This window comes from Furipterus horrens, unplaced genomic scaffold (assembly GCF_987537825.1).
Source record: "Furipterus horrens unplaced genomic scaffold, mFurHor1.1.pri manual_scaffold_8, whole genome shotgun sequence".
Classification (NCBI taxonomy): Eukaryota; Metazoa; Chordata; class Mammalia; order Chiroptera; family Furipteridae; genus Furipterus; species Furipterus horrens.
Genome location: NW_028327178.1, coordinates 95,391,787 through 95,410,870, shown reverse-complemented (window position 1 = coordinate 95,410,870; position 19,084 = coordinate 95,391,787). Strand labels below are relative to the sequence as shown.

Genomic DNA, 19,084 nt, shown 5'->3' with positions numbered 1-19,084 from the left:
TAGGTCATCCCTGCCCTGCTCCAGCCATAGGCTGGGATGATGGAGAGCCCACCCTAGACCCCAGGGACACAGGAGGTACCACACATACCTACCTGCAGTCTCCTTACCTGCCCTGCCCCCCTAGACTGGAACTGTCCTGGAGCTGGTGGGGGGGCTGGTGCTGTGACCCTCCCTGCATCCAAGAGCCACCAGGGGCACAGGGACTCTCCTGAGCCCCGTGCTCTCCTGCCCAGCTGCCCCACTCCTGGTGAAGCATCAGTCAGGCTCCCTGGGAGCCAGCTCCCTGTCTGGGTGATGGGGGGCTATGGGGGCCACAGTGGGGACTAGGACTGGCAAACAGCAGACCCATTACTAAGGCTGTGGCACAAGGGAACTTTACCAGCCACAGCCCCGTAGCCCAGGTGCCCCACAGGGAGTTGTTTTCATAGGCTCAGAAAGAAGAGAGTTAAAGGGAACCCAGATTTGTCCCCCAAGTCACAGAATCTGGATTTAGGGGGCACCTTCAGAACTCTAAGGAGGTAGTTTTAGGACAAATAAAAGGCGCACAGAGCAGGGAACAAACCTGCTCATTAGTTACACGAATGGGTTTTGGCTGAGCCAGTGGACAGCGCCCAACTCATGGGTGACAGTTTCAAAGGGGCTCGTGAGAGACTGCAGTGGAGAGGTGGTGGGCTGCCTGCCCCTCAGGTGAACTGAATGGGTGGCCACACAGCTGCCGCCTGGCATGGGCAATGCTGTGGGGAGCAGGCCTGTGTCCGACCTCCCCAGCATCGGGGAGATTGGGGCTGTGAAATTGTAGGGTTGGGGTGAGACCCTACTCCAGTACCTCCACCACGCTCCTGAATGCAGTTTAGGGTGTTGGCCATGGGCACCTTGGATTTGCAGCCCTGGGGTGTCGCCACTCCAGCAGGAGCAGGCAGGGAACTCCTGGGCCAGGCAGGAGCTCACAAGGGCCACCTGACAACTTGCCTCACTGAGCATTCCAGGAAAGGCAAAGCTGGGCCTGGGGTCCTGAGCATTCACTCTGGGACCAGGGGTGGGGGTGAGGGGGTCAGCAGCTCCTCACTGCTCACTCTGATGCCTCCATCTGAGGAGGGCTGGCTGAGAAACTGCCAACAGAATTCACTCCTCTCCTTGGAAAAGCCCTTCCAACTGAAGCTCCTCAAGTTCATTTTTCCAGCACAAATCGGTGAAATCTAGTGATCATGAATTAAGTATGGAAGCAGCCAAATCCAATTACCTTCTACCTAGAGTTTTATAGCCTTAAATAATTCTTGTATCAAATGCACTTTTGGAAACACTAACTTTGTTCCCCCCTCCACTTTTTGATGTGTCCATCCAAGAACAGAATGTGATTTGGATTCTTCCAGGAATGGTACAGCTTGGTTCCCACCTTGGCCCCTGAGTGGCCCAACACAGCTGGCTCCGGGCACGGGCAAGGCTGAGGGGAGCAGGCCTGTGTCCATTTCATCTACCCACGTGGGCTCAAGGCTCCATCTGAGTGCAGAGCGGACTGCCTGCTCCTGTCAGATGTAAATGGTGGCCCAGACCCCCGTGGGGCTCTAGGCAGGACTATGGATCTCAGCTTAGCAGGCCCCCACCCCTGCTAAAGCCAGCCACATTGGCAGTGGTGACAAAAACTCTCAGTCCTCTTGGGAACAGCCCACACATTCTCTGTCCCACCTGCTTCCCATGAGCCCAGCTGTCATTTTTACACGTTGATGAAGTGTGTGCGTGTGTTGATACGTGACATGCGAGCACTGGTCCAGAGAAGACTTTACCAACAACAGAACAGGAACCCAGCCCTCCCTCCCCAAATCAGACAGCAGGGTGAGTCGGGAAGCCGCTAGGGGTCTTGTTTCTGATGACAGACAATGCAGCAGGAAGCACTGGCGATGCTAAGGGCAGCTGGCAGAGAGGTGGGGTCGGCATTCCTCTGGAAAGCAGAACCCACCTTCCCACCAGATACCCTCTGAAGCTTCCCCAGCAAGGGCTGCTGGGCTGGCTTCCAGGGACCCCCTCCCCAACGCATCTCTCTCCTCTGTCACATGGAGATTAGGAGATGCGGCAACAGCCATGGACCTTCTCTTCCATCTCCTCTATGGGGGCCTTGAACTTCAAGAGGGGGGGATCTCCGCTGGTGACCGTGTAATACACCGAGGTCCCATTGCTGCTGTATGGTGAAGTTCTGCCTCCGATCAAGGGGGCCTTGCCTTCACTGCTGCTCTCGCCCGTCCTGGCCATGCCGCTGCCCAGGTGCGTGCTCAGGAAGGGGTGGCTGAGCAGCTTGGCTGCAGCCCGATGCCGCTTCAGCTCCAGAAGCGTCTGGGGGCCCTGTTCCTTGTAGCCACTCCAGGGCGGGGTGGCATCGGCCATGCCGGAGCCACCATAGACCATGTTGTAGTCAGGCACCTCGTGCACTTTCCAGACGTCCCCATTGGACAGTGCGTACTGGTAGGCGCTGACCGGAGCCCGGAGGCCGTTCTCAAGAGGCACGTCCATTTCGTTCCGTGGGATCTTGGTGGGAAACTCAGAGAGCAGCACGGGCTTCTCCAGCCGGGGGTTCTGAGGGTGAAAGGACAGCATTACCGGCTGGCCGGCCAGAGGGCCTGCACCCACGCCCCGCTTGTGTCTCTGCTGGGGGCACTACTGTCTGGACCCGCCCTCCATCTGTGTTCCCTAACTGGGTAACAGGACCTCCATTTGGCTTTGGGGAAGGCACCCATTAATGTGTTTTAGTAGAGCTGACCAACCCCCAACCTTGCTCCAAGGGCTGGACCATGACCCCAAGCCTGGAGAGTCAGTGCATTCACTACAGGAACCTGTGCAGAGACGGGTTCTTGACCGAAACTGCTTTGATGAAACACAACCCTGGGGCTTTTACTAGAATGATTGGGAAAGAGAAGTTCTGTTTTTATACGAATTGTGGGTGGTGACAATGATGGAAGTTGGGGGCTAGGGAGACATCACGTCAAAGGCCTGCTTGACAGTGAGGCTGACATGAAGGAAGATGGAAGGAGAGAGAGACAGACTGCGTCCTGGTGATGTGTTGTGAGCCCCTGGATCCAGCTGGGCCCAACTTTCCAGCTACATGAATCAATAAACTCCTTTTTTGTATAAGTCAACATCAGTTGGGTATTTGGTCACTTGTAATCCTTCCTCTGTATTCCCACTCCGAACATTCTTACCCAAAGATCCTTCAGACCCAGAAACCCCCGGATACCTAGAGCTGCCTAGAAACTATAAGTGAAAAGGTTGATACATTTGACAATAACAAAAATCTAAAGCGAAAATCACCATAAACAAAGTCAAAAGACACCTGACAAAACTGGAATAATATTTGCAACATATATGACAGAAAAAAGACTAATTTCCCCAATAAATAAAGAGCTCTTAAAAGACCACTTTAAAAAACCCTGCTACCCCAAAGAAAGTATTGACAAAGGACACTACTATACAGCTCACAACAAAATGTAGCGTGTAAACATAGAAAAAATATTCAACCTCACTAATAATTAATGACATAAAAAATAAAACAAAAATTTTACCTATCAAATTGACAAGTGTTTTCTTAAATTGGTTTTTATAAAGAGATAAACATCAATTTGTTGTTCCACTTATCAGTTGATTCTTATATGTGCCCTGACCAGGTATTGAACCTTGGCACAACAGAATGGGTGCTCTAACCAACCGAGCTGCCCGGCCAGGGCCATTGACAAGTGTTTTTTAACATTTGCTACTACTCAGTGCTGGTAAAGGTGTGGGAAAATAGCTAGGCATGTAAACTGCCACAATCTCTTTGTTTTTAAAGAAGAATGAATACTTTGTACCAGCAAGTTCATTTCCAGGACTTCTTTTCACAGATATACTCCCCAGGAGAACAAAGCCTCAGAGTCATTATTAGGCAGGTGGGAAATTATGGTATGTCCTTGTACTGCAATATTCTGCAGCTAAGAATGAAGGCAGTCTCCGTGATCTGACTTGGGGATTCCAGGGATCTCCAAGAAATATATAAATCACAAAAGAAAATAAATAAAGCACAGCTGGAGGCATCTGAAATGTGATTTGATTTCTGTCTCTACAACTCTTTTCTCCCCAGCCCCCGAGCTTGGGGACTAGACAGAACAAAGCCTCCGGGTTGCCCTCTCCATCCCTGCCAGAGGCTTTGATGGGGGGGTCCCTTCCATCAGCACCATCTCTCCTGCTGGTGAGACAAAAGCCACATGTGCCTCCTTGTTCACTGGGGAAGCAGGGTCCCATTGAGATGTGTGGCAGACTGGGCAACTGATCACTTTGCATCCCGCCAAAGCAATACATTCTCGAAATGCTTTCAACTGCCTGTGTGGTGGCAGAACCAAAAAGGCAGACCACTGCTGAGAGCGTCTGCCTCTCTCTTCGTATGCCCAACAGTTCTGCGCTGGTCCCAAACTTTCCTCCCCTCAGTAGACACAGCCAGGCATAGACCTCAGTGCGTGAGCGCTGAGTTGAATAGTCTCCCCCCAAATTCATGTCCACCCCACGTCTCTGAATGCGACCTTATTTGAAAGTAGGATCTTTGTAGACATAGTTAGATTAAGATGAGGTCATTCATACTGGATTAGGGTAGAAGACAGAGACACAGACGCACACACATGAGGAAGAAAGCCATGTGAAGACTGAGGCAAAGTCTAGGGTCATGCTAATAAAAGCCAACGAGCACCGGAGCCCCCAGAAGCTGGGAGAGAGGCCCAGAGCAGATGCCCCCCCAGAGTCCCCAGAAGGAACCAGCCCTGCCAACACCTTGCTTTTAGACTTCTGGCTTCCAGAACTGTGAGAAAATACATTTCTGCTCTTTTAAGCTCCAAGTTGGCAGTAATTTGTTAGAGCAGGCCTGGGCCACTAGTAAAGAGAGCATCGGGGACGTTGGCTACTCCTGGGACACACTGCTCAGAGGTCCTACCAGCACCCCACCAAGTTTTTCAAAACATTTCTTCTAATTGAATGTGTTCTGATAAACACGATTTTCAACATTTTGTTACATCTCCCCAACCAGGTCCTTTGGGGTTTCAGTGTCCTTAGCTCCCAGGGTGACTGCCCTGCTGAACCTCTTTTCTGGGAAGTCCAGAATTAGACCTAATGCATCATGAGCAGGCACATGGTTGTCACTCATTCCCTGTTGATTATGAGACCTTACTGGGTGCCAAAGCTCCCAGCTCCGACTCAAGCACACCCTAGGCTCCCCTCGCTAACCACAGTAGCCACTGCCATCAGACTGGGTCCAGCTGGTTTAAGGGCTCTGCCCAGCTAATCTGCTTCTGAAGGCTCTCAAATGAAGAGGCCAGACCAGGCTGGGGCCCTGTCCTGCCCCCAAGGCAGTGGCTGGCACTGGAGCAGGGCACAGGGACACTCACTGGGTCCTTATTCTCCTGGTCCGTCCTGGTCTCCCTGATGTCCCCATTGTAGGTTGAAGTCCGCTGATCCTCCGCTGCACTCCGCTGCTGCCACAGGATGGCCTCACCCTCATACTCCTTCCTGTACAGGTTGGTCCTGTCTGACAGGCTGGCTCGACGCACCACCTTCCTGAAGGGAGAGAGGGGGTGCTGGAGGCTGCATTCGGGCACCACAGGCAGGAGCATGCATGGGTACCCCTGGCTGCCCAGCCCCTGACTCACCCACGGCTGCCTGCGCTGGACGTTCTCCGGCTCAAGGACGACTTGTGCCTCAGCTGTGACTTCATGATCACGTCGTGCTTGTGTTTCAGCTCCAGCAGCAGGACCTTGAACTCCTCTTCCTCACACAGGTCTGAAAGGGCAGAGGAGTCTGCTATGGGAGGCAGCGCAGGGTCCTGTGGCCCCCACCAAGAGCCTTGCAGACAGAGAAGCTGCCCTCCCAAACAACTGAAAACTCCCAGCATCCCTTGGGGCATGCAGGGAGAGGAGAAAACCCCACCACCCTTATTTTCTGGGCTACAACGAAATCCTTAGAAGAGAATAAGAACAGGAAACTCAGGTTCCATGCACAATCACAACGCCTAAGGTTTCTAGCTATGACTGAAGGAGTCATACACCTTTGATGGTTTCCAGTAGAATTTACCAACTCTCCATTGAAATAAGAAGCATCAACAGAAACAAGCAGATACCATGTAGCCCAAGCAAGAAATTATGCAAAGATGCTGAAATCATATATCCCCACCTACTCAACCCACCTGATTCTTTCACTTATCTATCTACCTCGTCACTGACCCAGTCATCACTCCATAGGCTTGTCCTCTACCCCCCTATCTTCTTATCCATCTATCCATCTATCCATCCATCCATCCATATTTCATACTCCAGCCATACATTCACGCAGTTATCCATACATTTATCTATCCATCCATCCGTCCACCCACCTATTTACCCATTAATTTATTACCCACTAATTTATTACTCATACATGTATCCATCTATACACCAGTGCAGCATCTAGCCAACTATATATTCATCCATTCATCCCTCTACCCACCAAACAATTGATGAGAGCATATCATGTACCAGGTGTTGTGCTGGACTTACCTATTGGCATTTCATCCATGGATGTCCTAGCACTGAGACTGGCCCCATGGGACACCAATAGCTCTGCCATCTGCATCTGAAACACAGGAAGAAGCCAACGTTCCCACTGCACAAGGCTGAGAAAGCCTAGGAGGTGGAGAGAATGCCCAAGGCCTCTTAGCATGTGACCCAAAGAATGGTGGGGCAAAGCTGATTCCCACGGAAGACTTTGAACCCTGGGGCCAGGGATCCTGGGATGCAATAGACTGAAACCTCCTCCAGTATGCCTGGACCAAGGGACAGAAGAAAAAGTAGTCAGCTGTAACTCTAGAGCTGTCGGGTGTCTATGGAAGGACTGAAAAAGCTGCAACCAGGGTTTTATATCTGGGAAACAAAGGGAGAAACTACTCAAAGCAGAAACACTGGGAGTTTTCTAATTTCACAAATTTGACTATTATCCTATTAGAATACAACTTGTCAAAGACTTCCAGTCAAGATGGAGGCATAGGTAGACATGTTTCACCTCCTTGCACAACCATAGAAAGAATTACAACTAAATCTCAAAACAAATAACGCCCAGAACTGTCAGAAAATTGAACTGTATGGAAGTCCAACAACCAAGGATTTAAAGAAGCCACATTCATCCAGATGGGGAGGAGGGGTACAGACATGGTGTGGTGCAGAGAGGCAACAGCAAACAGGTGGTCCCACACTCATGTGTGGTGGGTAAAAATTGGGAGGGATATCTTGGGCCTGAGCAATCCCAGCCCCAGATCAGACTGCACAGCCCAGGGTTCCAGTACTGGGAAGATAAAGCCCCATAACCTCTGGCAGTAAAAACAAGTGGGGGTTGGGGCAGTGGAAGAAACTGTCATTTTCTCAGGAGAGTCCATTTAAAGGGCACACATGGACTTAGAACATATGCAAATCCACTCATTCTGGGGATTCAACATCAGAGCAATAATTGGAAGGGTGCCAGTCACATATGAGGAGTGGGTGAAGTGACTAGAAATAGGATAAATGCTGGGAAAACGCCCAGAAGCCAGGTAGTATCACAGTCCCCTCTCTGAGGCCTCCCCCTACACAGAGCCACAAAGTGGTGAAGCAGGTTGCCTCATCCTGGCAATTACCTAAGGCTCCACCCCATACAATTTACAGGTGCCTTTTACAGGGAGTCAAAGAGCTCTATGTAATATACAGAAACAAACACAGGGAGGTTTCCAAATTAAGGAGACAAAGAAATATGGCCCAAATGAAAGAACAGAACAAAACTCCAGAGAAAAAACTAAGAAAAATGGAGATAGTCAACCTATCAGATGCAGAGTTCAAAACGCTGGTGATCAGGATGCTCAGAAAACTTCTTGAGTATGGCAAAAGCATAAGGAAAGAAATGAAAGTTAGACTAACTGAATTTTTTTAAAAATCTACAGGAAACCAACAATGAAGGGAAGGAAGCCAAGATTCAAGTAAATGATTTAAAACATAAGGAAGAAATAAACAGTCAACCAGTATAGAAAGAAGAAACAAGAATTTTTAAAAAAACAAGGATAATATAAGAAGACTCTAGGATATCTCCAAATGTACCAACATCTGAATCATAGGGGTGTCAGGGGAAGAGAAAGAGCAAAAAATTGAAAACTTATTTGGAAAAATAATGAAAGAAAACTTCCCTAATTTGGTGAAGGAAATAGATATACAAGTCCACGAAGCACAGAGAGTCCCAAACAAGTTAGATCCAAAGAGGACCACACCAAGACATATGATTATTAAAATGCCAAGGTAAAAGATAGAATCTTAAAAGCAGAAAGAGAAAAGAAGAGAGTTACATACAAAGTAGTACCCATAAGACCATCAGCTGATTTCTCAAAAGAAACTTTGAAGACAAAAAGGAACTGGCAAGAAATATTCAAAGTGTTGAAAAGCAAGGACCTACAACCTAGATTACTCTATCCAGCAAAGCTATCATTTAGAATGGAAGGGCAGATAAAGTGCTTCCCAGACAAGGTAAAGCTAAAGGAGTTCATCATTGCCAAGCCATTATTACATGAAATGTTAAAGGGACTTATTTAAGAGAAAGAAGAATATCAAAACTATGGACATTAAAATGGCAAGAAATTCACAACTATCAACAACTGAATCTAAAAAACAACAACAACAACAAAGCAAAAACCAGAACAGGAATAGAATCATAGGTATGGAGATTATTTGGAGGATTATCAGCTGGGAGGGGCAAGGGGGAGAATGGGGAGAAAGGTGAAGGGACTAAGAAGCATAATTAGTAGATACGAAATAGACAGGGGGATGTTAAGAATGGTATAGGAAATGGAGAGGCCAAAGAACTTATATGCACAGCCCATGGACATGAACTAAGTGGGGATATTGCTGGAGGGAAGCAGGGTACCAGGTGGAGTTGGGCAAAGGGAGAAAAAGTGGGACAACTGTAATAACATAATCAATAAAATATACTAAAAAAATGTTTTTGCAAACCTCCTAGGTCTTTTCATATCCCATTTACTATCTGTAGTCAACACCTTAAGGGGGTCTTGTGTTCTTTTGAACCAACTGCCAGACCAAAGGACAATAGGCTGATCCTGTGCTGGCCTTTCCCACAGCCCTGTGGGTGAAAACTACCTGTCCCCAGAAGGCAGCTGCATGTAGGGGCTCCCAGCCATCCCAGTCCTTCACATCCACGCGCACTCCATGGTCCAGGAGGAGCTCAGCTGCTCGTAGGTATCCATTGGCTCCAGCTATGTGCAGCTGAAGAAGAGAAAAGAAGTGAGCGTCCCCTGGGGGGGGGGGGGGGCAGTTCCACATTTGGAGGTAGGCTAGCCCTCTCCCTAACCCAAGTCCCGGATCATTCTGGGGCCAGTAGAATGGAAAAGAATAAGGTGGAAATACCAGCCAGATTGCAGAGAATGATTATATCTGCAACACGGACCTAAGAGGTAAGGCAAAGAGGTGAGCTCTTCTCCCCTGTGGCTGGTCTTAGAGCTCCTCTGGTTAAGGCAACAGCATTTACTGAGTCCCTACTATATGCTGAGCCTTGTGCAAGAGGCCTCTGGGCTCCAATAGGGTGGTTTTAAAATATGTTTTCAAATTCTTTGATATATCTCCCCTTAAAGGATGGAGTTTAATTCCTCTCCCCTTGAACGTGGACCAGCTGGAGTAACTCCTTTCTAACAGATAGGATATTGCGAAGGGGCAGTGTGTGATTTCTGAGGCTAAGCCATAAAAGGCATTGCCGTTTCTACCTTATGCTCTCTTGGATTAGTCACTCTAGAGCAGGCAGACATCTTGTGAGGACACTCAAGTAGCCCTAAAGAGAGGTAGGCCCCGAGGAGGTTAGAAACCAAGGCCTCCTGCCAAGAGCCAGCACTAACTGGCCCGCCACCTTGGAAGTGGATCTTCCAGCCCCAGTCAAGCATTCAGACAGCAGCCCTGGCTGACATCTTCACTGCAGCCTCATAGAAGACCCCAAGCTGCAGCCTCGCAGCCAAACTGTTCCCAGTTCCCTGACCCACAGAAACTATGTGAGATGACAAATATTTCTTGCTGTTTCAGGATGCTGAGTTTTGCAGTAGTTTGTTATGTAGCAATAGTAACCAATACATCCAATAAGGGAAAGCCTCGTGCTAAGGCCCCAGCTCTTCTACCTGGCACCATCCAAGGCCTCCAATGGTAGACGCCACCTTGCAGACCTTAGTTGCCCCATTTGTTCAATCTCCCAGAAAAAAACATAAAGTACTTAGCACATGATGAACACTCAGGAAGTGACTAACATTCCTAGAGAGCCCTAAGTTATCACAAAGTGCACCATGGGAATGGATGAAGGACCAAGAAGGAAACGAGGCAAAGAGAAACCAACTGCCCAGCCAAGGTGGGAGACAGAAGTGAGAGTCTAAGGAAGCCAGCAGGAGGCTGGCTGGCAGGAGACAGAGGCCCCCACTGTAGAGGCGTGGCCTCCACCATGTGCTGGCCCACTTCAGCTCTAGTGGGCCTTGGTTCTGGCCTGTGTCCTTACCAGCGTGGCACCCTGGGCATCGATCCAGTCGAGGTCCTGGCCCGCGGCGATCATACAGTGGATGTCCGCCATCATCTGCTGCTCAGGAGCTGCCCGCATCTCATTGATTTTCTCTTGAGTGATGCCTGCAGGGGGCAGGTGGGGTTTGGTCAGCACCCCAGGCCAGGTCCCACATTCTCGGGGAGGAGACACAGATAGGGGAGGGCAAGGACCCTGCTCCCCAAGGTCTGTCAGTCAAGGGGGTAGACAGACATGCCCACAGATCATTGTGTCCCAGGCCCAACAAACACAAACACCATGTGCTGGCCGACAGAACAAAGGCTGCTCTTGCCTGGCACCCAGTGGACACTGTAATGATATCAGTTACTGTTACATATGCTGTTCTTCTACCTGGAAATCCCTACCATCCACATACCACCTGAAATCACTCCAACGGCTGGCTCCGTCTTACCCTGTAGGTAGATGTTGGTGGGAATGTCACAGGCACTGCTCACAAATATGGAGAACTGACACTTCTGGCATGGCTCACCTACCTCCCAACTGCCCTCTCCTGACTGCCCTATTTGACCAGGGTCTCTTTGTCAGTGTCCTTCATCTTGTACACAATTGTTTTTATAGCACCGGGCACGAGGCTTAATGAATTTTTGTTACGAGAATGACTGAATTCATGAATATACAGGGGTAGGCAAAAGTAGGTTTACAGGTGCTCGCATGGAAAATAATACAATAATTAATAAATAATACAAGAATAAGGTGTTTCACATACTCACGACTGTAAACCTACTTTTGGCCACCCCTGTATAACTTTCAAATGGAGAGCTGAATGAACTGAGGTGGAGGGACCCAGAATGACGTTTTAAGCCCACAGTAGAATTAGCAGTGCCTGTGATATTCTCACTAACATTATATCATATCATCTATTGTTTCATTAATTAGTAGTTTGTATATAAAACATTTAAAACTGTTTTGGGCCCTGGCTAGTGTGGCTCAGTGCATTGAGTGGCAACCTGTGAACCAAAAGGTCGCCAGTTTGATTCCAGTCAGGGCACATGCCTGGGCTGCAGGCCAGGTCCCCAGTTGGGGGCATGCAAAAGGCAACTGATCCCTCTCTTTCTTCCTCTCTCCCTCTCTCTCTAAAAATAAAATAAATAAAGTCTTTAAAAATCTGTTTTGGTAGCTTTATTTTAATATAGTTGGTTTCCTTTGTAATCCTATGATTTTGATAACCGTATTTAAAATATATGATTCTTAGAAGAGGTCCATAGATTCACAAGATTGGCATAAAAATGGTTAAGAGCCTCTGCAGAGGATGAATAGTTAAAGGCTGGGTGTTGGGGAAATGGACACACCAAATCGGTAGTTATTATTGCTGGGAGCTAGGGAGAAACACAGGGCAGGGCCCTGGAGAGGGCCTCGCACTGCAGTCAGGGACCTGGGTTTGAGATTTCTTTCCGAGGAGGAGCTTTGGATTCTGTAGGCTGCAGTGATGGCGGCAGGATGCAAGTCTCTCTGATTGCTACATTTGTTTCCTTTCTGAAGCTCATTTGTGATTGAAGACAGCCCACATCTTGTTTACCTGGGCCCCTGGCAGCCAGCGTGGTGTCTGGCAGGCACCAGTGAATGTTTCTGACTTTCTATAATTTTCCCAAATGGGAATGTATCTTTCTTGTGAATGTTGATTGAATTGTCACAGCTAAGGGAGAGGAGACAAGGCCAGCTGAGGCCTCCCGCATGTATATGTGACACAGGGGAGAACAATACCTCCCTCCTGCAGAGCACACGTCCTCATCTTGTTAATCACACCATAATAATAACTGGGACTCATCCCACTTCCTGAGCACCGAGCCTGAGGCAGGCAGGTACGCAGCTTGCTAATGTGTTGACCTGCCTTGATTTAAGAGCTGCTCCCTGCAGTGCTGCTCTGAGCCCACTTTACGGCATGCGCTGTGCTCTTACCCTGGTAGGCCATGCACGTCTCGATGACATCCAGGGTGGGCTCATCCTCACAGAGATCATACGGCATGTTCCCATCAGAGTTGACAGCGAGCAAGTCGGCCCCACTGCAGAGAAAGGGCAGGGTGAGGGCCGGGTAGGTGTGGCTAGGATTGGTCTGGCCACTTCCGCCCTCTAGTCTCTCATCCACAACCCCACTGTGCACCCAGCACCCACAATGCCACCAAAGTGTACCCCAGTAAGGATAGTGATTTCAGGATCCTTGGACTCTCAAGGACCTTCAAAAGCCTAATTAATTAATTAATTAACCATGAAAAAGAAGAACAAATATGGAGAACTGACACTTCCTGATTTCAAAACTTACTACAAAGCTACAATAATCGGAACAGTATGGCACTGGCATAAAGGTCTATAGACCAAAGAATACAACACAGAACCCAGAAAGAATAGAGAGCCCCTCGGATATATGGTGTACAGATTTCAACAAGGAAAGCCTTTTCAGTAAATGGTGCTGGAAATACTGGAAATGATGCAAAAGAATGAAGTTGGACCCTTACCTAACACCTCATAACAAAGAGTAACTCAAAAATGGGTCAAGATCTTCATGTAAGACCCGAAACTGTAAAACTCTTAGAAACATAGTGCAAAAGCTTCAGGACATTGGATTTGGCAATGATTTCTGGGATATAACACAGGCAACAAAAGAAAAAAAATAGATAAAATGGACTTCATGAAAATTTTAAAATTTTGTGCATCAAAAGACACTATCAATAAAGTAAGAAGGCAACCCACAGACTAGGAGGAAATATTTGCAAATTATATGTGGGATAAGAGATTAGTATCCAGAATATATAGAGAACTAAAATTCAACAAAACAATAAAACAAACAACCCAATTTGAAAATTGGCAAAGGATTCTACATTTCTCCAAAGATATATAAATGGCCAATTAAGCACATGCAAAGATGCTCAATATCACTAATCATTAGGGAAAAGCAAATCAAAATTACAAGAAGATATCATCTCACAGCCATTAGGATGGCTATAATAAAAATAAAATAAAAAAAAACAGAAAGTAAGTGTTGGTGAGGATGTGAAGAAATTGGAACTCTCGTGTTACCATTGGTGGGAATGTAAAATGGTACAAAGACTGTGAAAAAAAGTATGGCAATTCCTCAAAAAACCTAAAAATAGAACTACCTATGATCCTGTGATCCCACTTCTGGGTACATACTCAACAGAATGGAAAGCAGGATCTTGAGGCATGTTCAAACCAGCATCATTCACAATAGCTAAAAACATAGAAGCCACGCACGTGTCCATTGGCAGACGAACAGATAAGAAAAATGTGGTATATACATATTCAATGACATTATTCAGCCTTAAAAAGAAATCCTGATATATGCCACTACATGGTGAACCGTGAGGACATTATGCTAAGTTGGAATAAAACCAGTCACAGAAAGACAAGTACTAGGTAATTCCACTTAAATGAGGTACCTAAAGTAGTCAAAACCAAGGAGACATAAAGGAGAATGGTAGTTGCCTGGGGAGGAAAGGCGAGGAGAATGGAGGGTTATTGTTAATGGGAACAGAGATTCAGTTTGGGAAGATGAGTTTTAGAAATAGATGGTGGTGATGGTTACACAAGAATGGAAAGGTACTTAGCGTCACTGAACTGTACACTTAAAAATGATTGAGATGATGAATTTTATGTCAGATGTATTTTACTGCAAGAAAAGTTAGGGTGGGAAAAAGAGAATGAAGAGAGAGAGACTGAGTGAAAAAGCAAAACCAAGAGTGGAGGAGAGACAGAGATGGAGAGAGAAAGCTAAACGCACACAGAGATGAAGAGGAAAAAAGGGAACTGGGGAAAGACGAGGAGAGAGGTAAAAACAAAGAGAGAAAGAGGCAGAGATGAAGACAGGACACAGGGAGAAAGAGAGTGACAGGCACAGAGAGACTGAGAAAGGCATCAGAAGGAGAAAAAAGAGGAAGAAGAAAAGAGATGGAAAAAAAATAACTTGGGGAAAGACCAAAGGCAGGGGGGGACTGTTCTTGGGGAAGGGAGGGGCACGTACTACTGAACGAGGATTTTCACCAGGTTGATATGACCGCAGGTGGCTGCAGCATGCAGAGGCGTCCACAGCTCATTGTCCTTGGCGTTCACGTTCGCACCATGGGAAAGGAGCAGCTTGACAATTTCTTCAAAGTTGTCGATGCAGCACTGTGAGGGGGACACAGGCAGGGTCAGCTCGAGGCCAGGCCCCAGGCCCAGGTGGGGACACACCAAGTTCCCCTGGAGAACCCATGAGAAGGACACTAGAGCCTGAGATTGAATCCACCTCCAGTATTTATATGCTGTGTGATCTTGGGCACATCACTTAACCTTTCTGAGCCTTCTTCCTTGTAAGTAAGTTAATAATGTACAGGATAAAAATTATTGTTTTTTGTAAAGTCAGCTATAAAATGCTTTGAAAGTGTTGGTGGAATGAGACAAATTTCTGAACAAGGCTTTAAAACCTTTTCTTTTTAATTCCAGAAGGCTTTCTTCGAATGAAATTGAATAGGGAACACTAACTTAGATAACAGATTCAAGCAGGGCTGCTTGCTGAAGCAGGGGGATGAAGGGAGGAAGCTGGGGAATTATGGGGTGCCCCTTCCCAGCAGTGGCCTCCAAAATGTGGCCCTAGATTGATGACAGTTTGTAACCTCTGACTTACAAAGTTCTGACTCAGGGTTCGGTTCTTGGGGAAACCCCTAGTATCCAAACCTCCCCCTAAAGAACCCAGCTATGCAGGAAGGCTAGGGGTGGGGGTGGAGGCTGGAGTCTGAGACAGTCCTTGCAGAGGCCGCCATGTTTGTGCTCCTGCCTGTCCACACGTGGGTCAGCTGCAGAGAGAGGGAAGGCCAGGAACCTGCAGCCCCTCAGATAGACTCAGGGGTCCAACAGCCACTGAGCTCCTAACTCCAGGGACAGAAAATGAAAGATTCCAAGGGGACAGAGAGGCCTCAAGCCAGGGAGATGAGCAGGGAGAGGCGAGGGCAAAGGAGGAAGACAGGGAGCCTGAGGAGAAGTCGGGGACCATGCTCAGCACTGCCCATCCAGGCAAGGGCTTGGCCTTCAGGGCAGTGGGATACGGGGCAGGGTTATATTTGGAAGTACAGCACAAGCAGCCTTATTTTTTTTAATCCGTCCTCTGGTTGCATGTGGAGAACAGATTACAAGTGCAGGATCTTGGGAAGAAGAGGGACAGCTAGGAGATGGTGGTGGCCTGGCATACAGAAGAAACGGTAGGCACAGGGAGAAGTGACTGGAAGCCAGCAGAATGAGAGGGGCACTTGTGGGAGCCCATGGCCCCAGGTGGATGTGGGGATAGGGAAGGGGATGGGGCAGTACCACAGTCCCCGCCCCCATCCCCAGTGAAGCCAGGGCTCAGCACCAGGACATGTGGGAAAGGAATAGTCCTTTGCACAGGTGGTGCCTGAGACTGAACTCCTGGGTCTGGTATGGGCTGGGTCTGCCGGCATCTCTCCCGACAGTTGGGTACAAGTGACCCAATGAGGCGCGGCGCAGCCTCATGGTGGGGGGAAGCATGCAGTGGCGAGGCGCGGCCCAAAGAGGGCGCCAGAGGCACCTGAATGAAGCGGAGGGGAAAGGGTGGAGCCGCAGGCGGTCCCTGGGAGATGAGTCCGGGGAATCCCGGTCCCTAGGAGGGTCCTGGGGGTAGGAGGGCCAGAGAGCCCACCCTTAGGGGCTGCAGAAAATATGAGAATGTGGGAGGGAGCCTCGGGTTGAAGGGGGAGAGGATTGTGCACCTAGACTTGCAGTCTTGTGACAGGCTGCACCTGGGAGACCAGGTCTGAGCAAGGGCTGGGGGGTTGGGGGACTGGGTGCGGGGGTGCAGTGTGGTGGGGTGCATGGTGGAGTGGGCAAGCCAACCCTCCTGCAGTCCTCAAGGTGGGAAATGGCACCTGGGAGTTAAAGGACTCCTCCGCCCCCTCACTTCCCATGTCCAACCTCTCACTGACCAACCTATCGACACGTGTGTGTGTGTGTGTGTGTGTGTGTGTGTGTGTGTGTGTGTGTGTGTGTGATATCACCTCTCCCCACCTCCCTGCCGCTCCCCTCCCGCACATCCTCACGGGAGAGAGTTTCCTCCCTAATCAGACAGGTTGCTCTCAGGGGCCAAGTGAAGGCTCCCTGTTGTCAAGTGAAGCTAATGCACCCTCCTTCGCAGGCACAGGAACCTCTTCTGAATGTGCTCCTTTGTTGCACTGAAGCAATAGGGACACTACCAACGACCACAGTAACGGCAGCCCTGGCAACAGCAGCAATAATACATGCCACCTCATCAGTAAGAAGACCTCATGCTTTTTGAGGAGTTACTAGGGCCATGTGTCTTGCTAACTCTTGGCCATGCTTTGCCTTGTTTCATCTTCAGAACATTTCGAGGGCTCTATCACACTGGACATTGCAGATATACAGAATATTCCATCATCATAGAAAGTTCTACTACACAGTGCTCTGCCTGAGCCTCAGTTTCCTGAGCTGTAAAATGGAGATAATATTTCAGAGGGTTGTGAGAGTCAGCCCACATTTCACATAAGTGAAGCACCCTTACAGAGAAATGAACATGTAAAAAAAATTAACAATAATGATATCTAGTGTTTATCCAGTATCAAGTGATATTCACAGGATTTTTATGTGAATTCACTTAATCCTCATAACCACCTACTGAGATAGGTACCAATTATTCCTCTTATACAGATGAGGAAAGTGAGGCACAGGAAGCTTAAGCAACTTGCCCAAGGTCACACAGCTGGAATTTGTGGATGGGAGAAGACAGGTGGAGAAGCCAAAAGGACAGACACACAGGAAGCCAGTGGGCTAAAGGCTGAGGGTGGGGACTTGCCCATGGGGCTTATGGGCAGGACAGTGGCCAGTATCTGTCTACCCCTTCCTGCCCTCAAAGGGAGACGGAGTGGCTCTCACCAACCCAGGCTTCCAGCAGCTTGGCCTCCTACCAGCTCAGACACTTGGGCCAGGGCACAGAAGGGTTCCAGTGTTTTCATTCACGGGGTCAGCATGCACATATCTAGCACCTACTGCATGCCAGCATGGGGAAAGATGCTGGGATACACCAATGAGCAAGAGACGTGGGCTCTGTCTGCCCTTGTGCACCTCAGTCTGGATGGGAGGATCAGCATCAAATGACCACACTAATGGCTACAATGACAAATAAAAGGGGTGCCAGGAGGAAAGGACATGTGTATAACAGCACAGTTCTCGGGCTCTTGTCCACTGTGGATGACCAGTGCACATGGGAAAGTGTGGCAGGGAGCAGTAGAGTGTGTGCAAGGAACCAGAAAGCGTTTGGCTGGAGCTCAGGGAGCTAGGAAGCATGGAGGGCTTGTCAGGGGCCAGGCCTCGTTGGACCTTGGGGGAAGACACCAGAGCGCTTTGAGTAACACCGGGAGATTTTTGACTTGAGCATCCCCGTGGCCATTACATGGAGAAGGAATAATAAATAGCAGGGCCAACTAGATGCTGGGGACCAGTTAGGAGGCTGATGCAGCATCCAGGCAAGAGATGACAGCCAGCCAGGGGTGCTGAACCCATCCCACTTCCCTAGAAAGCATGTGTATTATGATAGCACATGGTTCCTGGCTAGAGTTCATGACTGTGTGACCTTGAGCAGGTCATATAACTCCTCTGTCAATCACCTTTGTCAGCAGGATGGATGGATGCCATGGTGGGTGTGAACAAATGTGCTTCGTAAACTGTCTAAACAGACTTGCTTTGTTTGCCAAACGCTCGCTGGGCAGTGGAGATGCAGTGGACAAAGTCTCCCTGTCCTCAGAGGCTGTGTGTATCCCGTGTGCACGTGCACAGGGGCTCTGTGGGTGTGTTTGTAACAGACACACATGTCTCCGAAGCAGACAAGAGCCTTTCAGATGGGGCAGCTGCGGCTCCCCTTCCCTCCATCCTCCCTGAGGGTTCTGGACAGGAAAAAGCAGGGAGATAGGGCACCTGTCCAGGTGGGGTGCTGGGAGCTAGGGCCTCCTGTGAGCCTGGCCTTACCTGGTGTAGGGCTGTGAGTCCATCCTCGTTGCACAGATCAGGGCTGACCTTATTCTTCAGGAAGTAGCGTACTGCAACAGAGGGGACAGGAGTGAGCGTCTCATCACACACCAGGTGTGCAGGTATACACGGCGGGCCAGGTAAGACCCACTCTCCCCGGGCCCTGCCACAAAAGATGCTGTTTGCTGATACAGCTCGGGGCCAATAAAAATGGACATTAGCCCCATCACCAACTGCTGAAGCCCTTCCATGTCTCCCCATGGCTCTAGGAACAAAGCCAAAAACTCTTACCACGGGTTTATCTCTGCCTGCAGGCCCCCATCTTGCACAATTCCAGTGGGCACCACTCACACCGTGGTCTGCACAGCTTGCTCAGCCGTGCACAGTGTTCCTACCTACCCACCTCTCCAGTCTCATTTCTTAAACTCCAAACACCTTCCACAGTGGCCTTTGTCAGCTACAGAGTTACCTTACTTCCTCTGGCCTCTGAGTTTTTGCATAGCCTGTTCCAACT

The 19,084-nt window shown here is 48.9% G+C and overlaps 1 protein-coding gene across 1 annotated transcript; it reads right to left on the bottom strand.

Annotated features, from left to right (window-relative positions):
- Positions 1–2,001: 2,001 nt before the first annotated feature.
- Positions 2,002–18,821, bottom strand: LOC150003566 (protein phosphatase 1 regulatory inhibitor subunit 16B). The gene is made up of 10 exons (XM_090285047.1): positions 18,722–18,821; positions 18,571–18,641; positions 14,567–14,712; positions 12,490–12,593; positions 10,534–10,658; positions 9,144–9,269; positions 6,534–6,609; positions 5,652–5,781; positions 5,391–5,559; positions 2,002–2,565 (listed from the first exon to the last, which is right to left on the bottom strand). The coding sequence occupies exons 1-10, from the start codon at positions 18,819–18,821 to the stop codon at positions 2,056–2,058; spliced, it is 1,557 nt and encodes a 518-aa protein (XP_090141173.1). The 3' UTR covers positions 2,002–2,055.
- Between the last annotated feature and the right edge of the window lie 263 nt (positions 18,822–19,084).